Source organism: Delphinapterus leucas, chromosome 3 (genome assembly GCF_059928025.1).
Source record: "Delphinapterus leucas isolate spDelLeu-1000000601 "Yukka" chromosome 3, BTC_Dleu_Yukka2, whole genome shotgun sequence".
In the NCBI taxonomy this organism is placed as follows: domain Eukaryota; kingdom Metazoa; phylum Chordata; class Mammalia; order Artiodactyla; family Monodontidae; genus Delphinapterus; species Delphinapterus leucas.
In genome coordinates, this window is record NC_143131.1 from 131,419,672 (window position 1) to 131,431,913 (window position 12,242).

The 12,242-nt window shown below is 42.5% G+C and overlaps 1 protein-coding gene across 7 annotated transcripts in view; it reads left to right on the top strand.

The window, feature by feature from the left end:
* The window catches only part of GALNT10 (polypeptide N-acetylgalactosaminyltransferase 10), a 227,749-nt gene that overhangs the window by 112,009 nt on the left and 103,498 nt on the right, over positions 1-12,242 (top strand). For 6 of the 7 annotated variants that reach the window (XM_089909593.1, XM_022590207.2, XM_089909595.1 and 3 more), the window contains 2 exons: positions 298-400; positions 3,055-3,193. In XM_089909593.1, coding sequence (XP_089765719.1) covers positions 298-400; positions 3,055-3,193 — 242 coding nt within the window. Of the gene's footprint in view, positions 1-279; positions 401-3,054; positions 3,194-12,242 lie in introns of all 7 variants that reach the window. The other variant, XM_022590208.2, reaches the window with a different exon arrangement.

A 12,242-nucleotide genomic window follows, 5' to 3' on the forward strand; every position in this document is an offset into this window, starting at 1 on the left:
ATCACACCTACCTCTTTCTCTCTTCCATGGAAGGAATATCTGTCCATCTGTTTTCTCTGCCGTGGGTTTGTAAGTTCCAGGACGGTGGACACAGTGTGTCATCTTTCTGAACTTTGCACACCTGGCTGGCACGGAGCAGGACTAACAAAGCTATGCTGAGGAAATTAATAAATGAACCAATGATGACAGACATTCAATCAATACTGAAAGCTCCCTTAGGCAGTGTAATTTCTGGGTCTCTGTTATTAAACTTATTTCCCCTTTTCTTCTATTTCACAGTTTTTGTCTTTTTTTAAGGGCTCACACAATCAGCAAAAGAAGACCTTTTTCTTGGGAGATGGGCAGAAGCTGAAGGACTGGCACGACAAAGAAGCCATCAAGAGGGATGCTCAGCGTGTAGGTACGAGAGCAGAGCATCCTTGGACGGTCCCCTGGAGAGTGTTTGCACACGCGCATGTGTGTGTGTGTGCGTGAATGTGTGTGTTTAACGGGGTTATCTGGACCTCCTGTTGACTCCCTGTCCGTTTGCCGTCATCCTTCCCCTGGTTCCTGGGATCCCCCGCTTCACCTGTTAGCTGACCCCTTTCTCCACTCACACCACCAGATCCACTGCCTTCGGGACTTTGCCCTTCTACCTCTATGGTGATAGAAAATGTCTCCCTCCTCGAAGATATTTTACCACTAAAATGAGGAGTAGTAATCATAAGAGCCAACACTTATTGAACATGTATGATGAACGAGGCCCAAGGTCCACACTTTTGTTGGTGAAACTCCTCACCAACCTTTGTAGCGCATTTGATGAGAAGAGACCTGGAGCTCAGAGAGGTGGGGTAATTTGCCTATAGTCACACAGTGAGAAAGAGGCAGGCTTGGGAGTTGAACTCAGGTCTAGAGGGCTGAGTTGATCCCTACGCAGCACCATAGCCACAAGGTTGAATGAATCTAGTGGGCTTAAGCTGAAGTTTTCTTTGCCTAATTAGCCTTTGGAACTGTTCCTGTTACACTGCAGAGTTGGGAAGGGGTGGGGTGACTCGCCACATAATTTCTGTGGCGAGTCATCTCGAGAGAGAGCCTGGGCTAGGAGCCAGGAGAGCAGCTCAGATACCACCTACCAGCCATGTGACCATCAGATAAATTCCATCTCCTGGAGCCTCGGTTTCCCCCTCTGTCAGTGGGGCTCATGCTTCCTACTTTGATAACCTCAGGGTGTTGTCGTGAAGGTGACAAGTAAAGTACAATTTACAGTACTGGAAAGCACCTTAGAAATATAAGGGATTGTATTTTATTCATTTTTATCTCAGTTAGAGGTACCCACCACTATTGATTTTTTTTTTTTTAAGTTATACTATGACAAAACCAGATGACAGTAAGGCTCTGAATAGAGCTGATGTAACAACTGATGGTCAGGGAAAGCGAAGATAGGACATGCATTTTTCTATATGCCAGTGATTTAAAATGAAGGGGATTTAAAATGTTTTAAAATTTTTTTAAAATTTTAAACATGATTTAAAATGTTTCCTTAAGAAAGGAAACATTTGAAAAGAGCTAATTTTCCAGGCAGTTATACCGGAATTATTGGAACATTGGGCTAACTAGCCAGAAAAGAGTAAGCAGTGGCGACATTATTGAGAGTAATAATAACCAGCATGTGTTGAGCACTCACTGTGTGCCAGGCATCTTGCCCTGAGTTCCCTCCTTAATCATCACATTGAACCTTCTCATCCCAGGGAATACAAAAGGCAAAACTCAAGACGTAGAAAGGCTGAAGGCGCTCCTGAGATGACACAGCTGGGAGCAGCAGGGCGGGCTTCAAACTCCACTCTGCCCAGCTCCAGGGCCTGAACTCTGAGTCACTCCCCTGCACTGCCTTCCCGAAGCTTCCCTCCCCGCCCGAACAGATGCTTCTGCTCTTCTTTTTCTGCCTGTTGCATTTGTGTCCCTTGCAGGATCTGTGCTGGGCACTGGCCGGCAGTGTCTTATCACAGAGCAATGCAAGTTACGGGTGGCGGAGTCCTCTCTCTTGTCGGGCTGGATTGGAGTAGACACCACCCCTGGGCTCCCCTCTTTGCTTGCACTTTCTCATCAAGCTGATGTTTCAACATTTACTTTGCAAAGTAAACGGGGTGTTGCTCAGTCCGTGGGCTCCAGAAGATGAGGTGATGTTGAATCAGCTGACTTTTATTACCCTTTCTTCCAGACCCTTGCCAATGGCAGATGCTTGGGCTATTATTGCAGGGGTTGGGGGACATCCCCACGTACCATCTGCACCCTGGGAACCCAGAGTAATTTCCTAGAGCATCAGGGACTCTTTCCCCAGATGGATTGTAAAGAGAGAGGAAAACTGGTACTGGATCCACCCAAATCCATTGCTCAAAACAACACTTTTCAGGCAATCCAGGCCTAGGCTAGGCAAATCTTAATTTGTTTGCTGGCTTAAAAAAAATCAAAACATCTTTTATCATTTGTGGCAATTTTGATTTATATATAAAGCTTGCCTTGCCTGGAGAGTAATCATAGTATTTCCTCACATGGTTAATAGGGTTTATAGTTTACAGAAAGCTTTCATGTATGCAACCTCTCATTTGACTTTCTCAGCGTGGTGTGGGTACCAGACAGGAACAAGCTACAGTTCAGAGAGGTAGTACTGGCCCAAGGTTGATCAGCTTATAGGCAAGTGACCTGGCCTCCCGTCCAGGTGATCAGACTTCAGGGTCAGGGATGTTTGGGGCTCCTGGCAGAGTGGGGGAAGCATGGGCTTTGGAGCCCAGAGACCTGGTTTTATAGCCTTTCTGCGTCCTGGTTTATCTGTCTATAGAATGAGGACTCGTATGCCTACCCTGACAGCTTTGCTGGGGACATTACATGAGAACAGGTCTGAAGTGCGTGATACGCCCATGGCTGAGTCTCAATCCCCTCACCTCTTTAGCCCTGCAAAATCTGGAGGAACACTGTATATCAAGTGTAAAGTTCTATCTTGGTGATTTAACCATATTTTTCATCTTCCCTTCCCCACTCCATTTAATTGGCAACACTGACTTTGCTCTTTGCTCCTAGGAAACGGAGAACAAGGGAGGCCCTTCCCCATGACCGATGCTGAGAGAGTGGATCAGGCATACCGAGAAAATGGATTTAACATTTACGTCAGTGATAAAATCTCCCTGAATCGCTCTCTCCCTGATATTCGGCACCCAAAGTGAGTGTAACATCTCTCATCTTCTGGGATCTAAGGATTTTGCCCTGGGCTCTTGTTGAGAATTAATTAAAGAAAAAGGTACATGAAGCACTGCTGGAGATTTCCTCCTGTTACCCAGGGCCTTCGTGCACAGGTTCGTGTGATCAGATTCTCCTAGAATTTAGAACTGGTGTGGCCGAGGGACAGTATTGTCTCTCCAAAAGAGCTGGTCTCCTTCCTCTTTTCAACCAGCGGAAACCATGACCTCTGTATTTCCTTTTTTGACTCTAGCCCACAGGGAAGTCCAGACCTCAATTTGCAAGACAGTTGCAGCAGCCATTTCAACCCTCCCTTTCTCCACCTTCTGTGTGTGACATTTTTATTTTTTTAATCTTTATTTTAGCTATCCTGTGCACCTGTACATCTATATGTTGGTTATAAGCTATCTCAACTCACTTTGAGAGAGGACATATCATAATGATTATAAAGATAACAGTGGCAGCTAACATTCTTTGAACAGGTAGCGTGTCAGGCACTTCATTTGCATTGTCTCAGGTCCTTGTGATGTAGGTCCTGTGATGATGCCCATTTTTACAGATGAGGAAACTGAGGCTTAGAGGGGTATTGTAACTCATGTAGGGCCACACTAAGAAGCTGAGCCAGTTCTTCAGCTGCAGTTCAACCAAAAACTATACTCTGGATCTTAAGCCATCCTGCCTCCCCTTTTTAATAGGAGTACTGTAGTGGTCATTGTGATTTTCTAGCAGAGGGGTATCTCTTAAAGTTGCTGTGCATTAGAATCACCTGGAGGGCTGTTAGTTCGAACACAGGACCTTGATCCTCACGCCAATAATCCCTGATTCAGTAGATCTGGGTCGGGGCCCAAGAACTTCATTACAAGTAAGCTCCCGCATGATGTTTGTGGGGTCACACTTTGGGAACCACTGCAAGCAGAAGATTTCAAAATTGTTTCTTCACGAAGACAGTACTGAGTAGAAGTGGAGCATAAACTGTTTCGCTCAGGGACTAAGAAATTAGAAGCCGGGAAAAGATAATAACAGCTTTAGAAGCCGGGAAAAGATAATAACAGCTAACACTTATTAGGTACTTACTGTATGCCAATCATTATTCTAAGCCAGCTGTTCTCAGAGTGTGGTTCCCAGGCCAGCAACAGCAGCATCACCTAAGAGCTTGTTAAACATGCAAACTGCTGGATCTCAGCCCAGGTCTACTGAATCAAAAGCTCTGTACAGGGGCCCGGCCGTCCATGTTTTAACAAGCCCTCCAGGGGATTCCGATGCAAAGCTGAAGTTTTATATATACATTCTTTTTTCATATTCTTTTCCATTAGGTTTATCACAGGATATTGAATAGAGTTCCCTGTGCTCTACAGTAGGACCTTGTTTATCCATTCTAAATGTAATAGTTTGCATCTACCAGCCCCAGAACCAAGGGTACTTTAAGTACATTAATTCAGCCAAACCTTCCAAAAACCCTATGAGATAGGTACCTTTATTATCACCATTTTACAGATAAGGAATTGAGGCCAAAAAAAAAAAGTTAAATAGTTAACCGTGAGATGATACAGCTGGTAAGAGGTGGTGCTAGAATTTACATGCAGGGAGTCTGACCTAGAATCCCTAAGTCATAAGGTCTTTCCACCTATAAGGACTCAGTTGGTAGAATGTAATAATAAAGAATCTTGATAGCATGTGTGGCTACTTACAAAATGCTTTCTGCCCGCTTACATCTTTCAGTTCCTGCAGTAGTACTTTGAGGTTGGCGTTTTTATTATCATCTCCACTTTGTAGATGAGGAAAGCACACAGCTAGGAATCCCCAGCCGGAAGGTGTGCTGCTTGCCCAGGACAGGGCCCAGTTCGCAAGGATTTCTTGCAGTGAGGGGAGGGAGCGAGGGCCTTGCAGGGCTTGCTCGGGCATTCGCTCTTCGTTTCATGGTCTTCACTGTCAAGCCCGGGATTTTTTTCACCTAAGTCTGAGAATGTAGTTCAGATATTACTGATGTTGTTGGATTCAGAACCGTGACCCGACTCTGAGGGTCAGAAACTCAATTTATATGTTTAGCCCCTCGCAGAGTTCAGAATTCTGCACTAATTTCATCTTTCTAAGTCTGGGAAAGAAGTTTCATCTGGGAGCATTATTCTCTTACCTCAGCTACTGCTCTGTGGTTCTCTAGGTTCTCAACTCTGGCTATACCTGGGGTGGTTTTAAAAAATACAAAAGCTGGGGCCCTACCCCAGCCACTGGAGTCTGAATCTCTGGAGGGATAGCCTGGGTCTGAGGATCTTCTGAAATCTCAGTACGTGATTCTCGCATATAGCCAGGGTTGAGAACTGCTCGTGTGAAATAAGGAATATTTTTACAGTGAGAGAGAGATGCTTTCATCCATTCATTCATCTGTTCATCCAGTAAATGTATATTCATGGTCTCCTGTGCTGAATACCAGGAACACAATGATAAATGAGCCATTATTGCTGCTTTGGGCAAGAGCAGGGGGTGGATGGCAGGAGCAGGTCATTACCCCACAGGTGAGAACCAGTGAGGGAATAGGCACAGGGTGCTTTGGAACCCCAGGGGACACCCCCACCCGACACCAGCCTCTGCGGGAGAGGACTAAGCAAGACGGTGCTTTGCCTTAACAACTAAAGGGGCGAGTCTCCCAGCTGTTAGAGGGAGAGCCAGGGGCGGGGAACAAACCCTTTTGTCTCCCAGTGCAGTGCTCTCTCCCGACAGCCCAGAAGAAGAAAGGTCTTCATAATCAAGGCGTCCTTGGACCCACAGATAGGTCTGTGAATAGAATTCAGGAGGGTCTGTAAACTTGGATGAGAACAACATTGCATTTTTCTTTTCATGAACCTGTCACTGAAATCTGGTGTTCCCTTCAGTTATGACTGTAGACAACGAAGCACCTATGATATGTTCACCAAAAGAAATCATTTACTTTCCCATCACTTTACAGATATCTTGAAATGTCACAGATACTCATCACTGTTTTGGAATGAAGGTAGTTTTTAGAACTTCCACTAGATCTTGTCATTTAATGTGTTAATGAAGAAGCACATTTATGACTCTATTTCAAATTCTTTTATTATTTTGATAACAGTATTTCAGTCTAACTGGTTTCCTTTACAAGCTCATCTATTTTATTTTATTCATTGTACACACTGTTCTGAGAAGTGATGATAGGCTTCACCAACCTGGCAGAGAGGTTCAGGGTTTGGGTTTAAGGGAAGGAGGCCCAGTTCTGGGTGGATGTGAATTGAGCCTAAGGCTCTCCTGTATTACCAGCCCACCCACCCAACCAGTATCCAAGTTATGGCAAAAGATGTCGCTAAATCCAACGCTCCTGACACCCACCCTTTTTTAGAATCCCGTTGTGGAAGCTGACTTTTTTTTTTTAACGGTAAAGATGGATTTTATAAAATCATTAAGCTGCTTTACTTTACAATTTGACGGAAGGGGCTACAGTGGAATTTTGCAGAGCTAAGAAAATTGTTTACATTTCTCTGATAAGAAGCAATTTAATATGAACATCTATAAACATCCATTTCACATTTGCCATAGTTTGTTGTTAATTTTTTCATATGAAAGTTTTGTTTTTTTGCTTTAAGTCTTGAATATGTATTCATTAAGACTCATTTAAGCACTAGAGCACTGCTAAAATTCCCTGATTTAAAATATCCGTTTCTGATTACATAACAAGACCTCAAATATTTGGCACCTATACAACTGGCACCTTTCAACAAATGGAATTCTAGGCAGAAGTTAAGAAGAGCTATTGAGAAAAGCCAAAGACACTGAATTCAGAGAAATTTCCTGGTTGGGCAGGTCTCTGTAAAAGCAAAGTGTTCTGGGATTGATTGAAAAGAAAAGCATGCAACTAAGCACACTCCATCCTGTAGGGTCACAGGGCAAATCAGCGTTGAAGCTGAGCTGAAGAGGAGAAGGAGAGCAGTGATGAGCAGGCAAGAGGAAGGGCAGCAGGAGGAAGAAAAAATATCAACAGGAAAGGAGGGAAAGGAGGGTTAAGGCATGATTGGTATAAGATAGACCAGTGTGAAGAACAGGAAAGGAAACATCAAGAAGGGAAAGAAGAAAGCAGAACGACAATGGTGTGAAAAAGAGGAAATAAAAATATGAAAGATCCAAACCAAGGGAAAATGGAATCTTATCCAGAATATCCTATTATAATACCTGAAAGTTAAGAATCAACTCTATTTAATCTGTATTAGTCCACATTGGCAAATAGCAGCACTTATTATCTTTTTTAAAAAATTTATTTATTTATTTATTTATGGCTGTGTTGGGTCTTCGTTTCTGTGCGAGGGCTTTCTCTAGTTGTGGCAAGCGGGGGCCACTCTTCATCGCGGTGCGCGGGCCTCTCTCTATCGCGGCCTGTCCCGTTGCGGAACACAGGCTCCAGACGCGCAGGCTCAGTAGTTGTGGCTCACAGGCTTAGTTGCTCCGCGGCATGTGGGATCTTCCCAGACCAGGGCTCGAACCCGCGTCCCCTGCATTGGCAGGCAGATTCTCAACCACTGCGCCACCAGGGAAGCCCCCAGCACTTATTTTGATAAGATAAAAACTCAAATTGCTTACTCAATTGCAAGAAACTGTCTCACATGGATTATCCCATTGGGAAGCTGACTTTTCCTAAATGAGTTGACAGATGTCTTGAAGAGCTTTTCTTTTTTTCCAGGGAAAGTGGGGTGGGAGAATCTTTCCTGCAGTTTGACAGCAGAAATGTGTGAAGAAGTTAGAGCAGTCAAGCCACTCAGTCCCTCCTGTTGCTTTTAGCTTAAACAGCTTCTCTGGCAGGAGCTGAGGTCTATATTTGCCTTCTACTCCTTCAAACTGAATTTTGGCAGCAGCCTGTCAAGGACAGGACCAAGGGGCTGTTTGTTTGTGCCAGCTGCATTTGCTTCCTCCAGAAGCTGCACCAGGGAGCGTGCAGCCACGGAGAGTGGAGACTAGGTGGTCCGGCCCCACTTGCTGGGTTTGCATGTGGGAGGTGGCCAGCTGGCTCTGAGCAGGCCTGCCCTCAGCCCCTCCTGCCAAGGGAACAGGAACAAGGATGGCTGGTGGGCTGGCCCACTTTTCTTCTCCCCAGGGGCCCTGCTGGGCTGCGTGGCAGCCACACATGGAGGCCCCCTCCAGGGCACAGAGCTGGTAGCAGCAGAGTCCCAACTGCTGGAAGTTGCCTGGGTCTAAAAGTTCCTGGGCACACCCCTCCGTTGGATGATCAGCTTCTTCCGTGCAAAGATTATCCATGGTGGGGGTGAAAGCAGCCTACAATCCTGACCTGCTTTCTCCAGTCCATGAATATAGCTTCCAGTAATGAATGAACCTGAATGGCATCTTTGTCACAAGAAAAGGCCCGAGTCTACCAGATTCTTGGTTCCATGTTCCTTCTTGATTTTTCCTTTTTGTTAAATTAACATGGTTACTTTATGGTATGTGCTCAATTTCCTCAAAAGAATTTATAAGCTCAATTTCCTCAAAAGAATTTATAAGAATTTATAAGGCCTGGATTCTGTTGAGTGCCTTTACATCCCCAACAGGCTACAAAAGCAGCAAGGGATCTTCCTTCTCAAAGAATGAAGATCACTGGAAATAGTAACTATGTGGGTAAATACATATAATTTTTTCTTACTGTTTAAAACTTTCAAAAAGATATCTGACTGTGTAACCCAAAATAATAACATATCCTTGCATTTAAAGCATAGATAAAAGTAAAATACATCCCACCATAAAGGTTAGAGGGGAGAACTGTAACATAGTAAGGTTCTCCTACTTACGAAGTGGTATAATGTCATTTGAAATTAGACTTTAAAAGTTAAAAGTATATAAAAGTATGGGCTTCCCTGGTGGCGCAGTGGTTGAGAGTCTGCCTGCCGATGCAGGGGATGCGGGTTTGTGCCCCGGTCCGGGAGGATCCCACATGCTGCGGAGCGGCTGGGCCCGTGAGCCATGGCCGCTGAGCCTGCGCGTCCGGAGCCTGTGCTCCACAACGGGAGAGGCCACAACAGTGAGAGGCCCGCATACTGCAAAAAAAAATAAAAATAATAAAAATAAAAATAAATAAAAGTATATACTATAAACCCTAAAAGGAGCACTCAAATGACAAAACAAAGAGTTGTAGCTAATAAGCCAACAAAGGAGATAAAATGGAATCATGAAAAATATTCGGTTAATCCAAAAGAAGGCAGAAAAGGAGGGAAAAAAGAACAAAGATCAGAAAGGAGAAGTTGAAAGCAAGTACCAAGATGATGGACTTTAACCTAACCATATCAATAATCACATTAAATAATCACAGTAATTACTTTAGTGGAAAAGCAGCTTGTCCGATTAGTTAAGAAAGCAAGATCCAACTACATACTGCCTGCAAGAAACACACTTTAAAGATAAAGATACAAATAAATTAGAAGTGAAAGGATAGAAAAGATCTTCTGTGCTAACATTAGTCAAAAGAAAAACTGGAGTGACTATATATTAATATCAGTCAAATAGATTTCAGGACAAAGACGATTACCAGGGATAAAGAAGGTCATTTCATGATAAAGGGATCATTCATCAAGAGGACATAGCAATCTTAAATGGTTAAGCAACTAATAAGAGAGTTTTAAAATACATGAAGCAAAAACTCATAGAACTGCAAGGAGAAATAGACATAGCCACAATTATGAAATTTCAACACCTCTCTCTCTCAATAATTGATACAAGAAGTAGACAGAAAATCAGCAAGGATATAGTAGAGTTGAACAGCACTGTCAACCAGTGTGACCCAGTTGACATTTGTGGAACACTCCACTCAGTAACAGCAGAATATACAATCTTTTCAAGTGCGTACATAACATTTACCAAGATAAACTATATTCTGGGCCAGAAAACAAGTCTCCATAAATTTAAAAGGATTCAGGTGATACAAATTATGTTCTCTGACCACAGTGGAATTAAATTTAGAAACCAATAATAGAATAGTGTCTTAAAATTTCCAGATGTTTGGGAACTACGTAACTCAGGAATAACAGATGGGTCAAAGAAGAAATCAAAAGGAAAATTAGAAAGTATGAATGATAATGGAAATAGAATATGTCAGAATTTGTGGGATGTCACTAAAGCAGCATGTAAGGGGAAATTTTGTAGCATTAAATGCCTATATTGGAAAAGAAGAATGGTCTCAAATTAATGACATCAGCGTCTACTTTAAAAACTAGAAAGAGTAAGTTAATCCAAAATAAACAGAAGAAAGGAAATTTTTAAAAAGATCAAAGCAGAGATCAGTGAAATAGAGAATAGAAAACGAATAGAGAAAAATCAATGAACCCAAAAGCTGGTTCTTTGAGGTGGTCAATTAAATTGATGTCTTAGCAGCCTGATAAAGAAAAAAAAGAGAGAAGACACAAATTATCAATATCAAGAATGAGAGAGGTGACATAACCACAGATTCTATTACTGTTGAGAATAATAAAATAATATTCTGAACAACTTTATTCCTATAAATTCAACAACTTAGATGAAATGACAAATTCCTTAAAAGATACAAACTCCCAAAACTTACTCAAGAAGAAATGATTCATTTAAATAGCCCTATATCTAGTAAAGAAATTGAAATTATATTAAGAACCTTCCCACAAAGAAAACTCTGGGCCCAAATAGATTCCTTGGTGAATTCTACAAAAATTTAGGAAATAATACAAATTCTACACAACTCTTCCAAAAAGTTAAAGAGGATGGAGTATATTCCAACTCATTGTGAAGAAGCCAGCATTACCCCGATACCAAAACCAGACAAAGACAACACAAAAAAGAAGATTACAGGCCAATATCTCTGATGAACAGAGATGCAAAAATCCTCAACAAAATATTAGCAAACCAAATTCAGCAATATGTCAAAAAGATCATACAACCGTGATCAAGTGGAATTTATTCCAGGGATTTGAGGATGGTTCAACATCCACAAATCAGTCAACGTGATACACACCACATTAATAAAATGAAGGATAAAAACCATATGTTCATCTCAGTAGATACAGAAAAAGCATTTGGTAACATTCAACACCCATTTATGATAAAAGCTCTCAATAAAGTGGGTGTAGAAGGGATGTATCTCAACATAATAAAGGTCATATGTGACAAACACCCAACTAATATCATACTCAGTAATGAAAAGTTAAAAGCTATCTCTAAAATCGGGAACTAGACAAGGATACCCCTTCTCGCCACTCTTATTCAACATAGCATTGAAATCCTAGATAGAGCAATTAGGCAAGGAAAAGAAATTAAAGGCATCCAAAATGGAAAGGAAGAAGTAAAATGGTCACTATTTGTAAATGACATGATTTTATATACAGAAAACCCTAAAGACTCCACCAAAAACCTATTAGAAATAATAGAATCCAGTTGGAAATGGATTTGTTATCGTGGTTTGCTAAGCATTGCAGTATCCACAACATCCGGATAAAAGGGTAGGGAATCAGGAAGAGGGAGAGCACTGAAGGGGAATCGCTCCCTGGACCCAGAAGAGCTAGAGGCTGAGAACCTATTGAGGGACCACCACCTTCCTCCCATGATAGTGTGGCCTTGGTGTTGCTGGGGGTTGAGAACCAGGAAAGCCTGATGTTTATAAATATCTGCAGAAACAGACCGGGAATCTTCTGGAATGGTGATGAAAGCTCAAGCAGGAAAGGCCTGGGATGTAAAAGAATTGAGTTTTTCTGGCCCAGAAGGCATCACCAGTTGTGCATTCATGGGACCCCAGGGGACCAAAGGAAGCTGTTGGCAGAGCTGCTGTCTGTGTTCTTGGGCTCCTGCTGCATGGACACCTCATGAATGTATTCAGAGTTAATTAAATCAGGAATTTAAGGCAACCGTGTATGTGTGTTAAGGGCTCCTTTCTCATTCCTCCATCCCCAATCTGTTGCCCACCAAAATGCAGCCTCCTCCTACTCATTTATACTAAAATGATCAAATGTCAGTCCCTGCCTTGAAGAGATCTCAAGCCTATTAGTCAGTTGAAAGTTTCTCTGCAAGTCATTCACTCATTAATT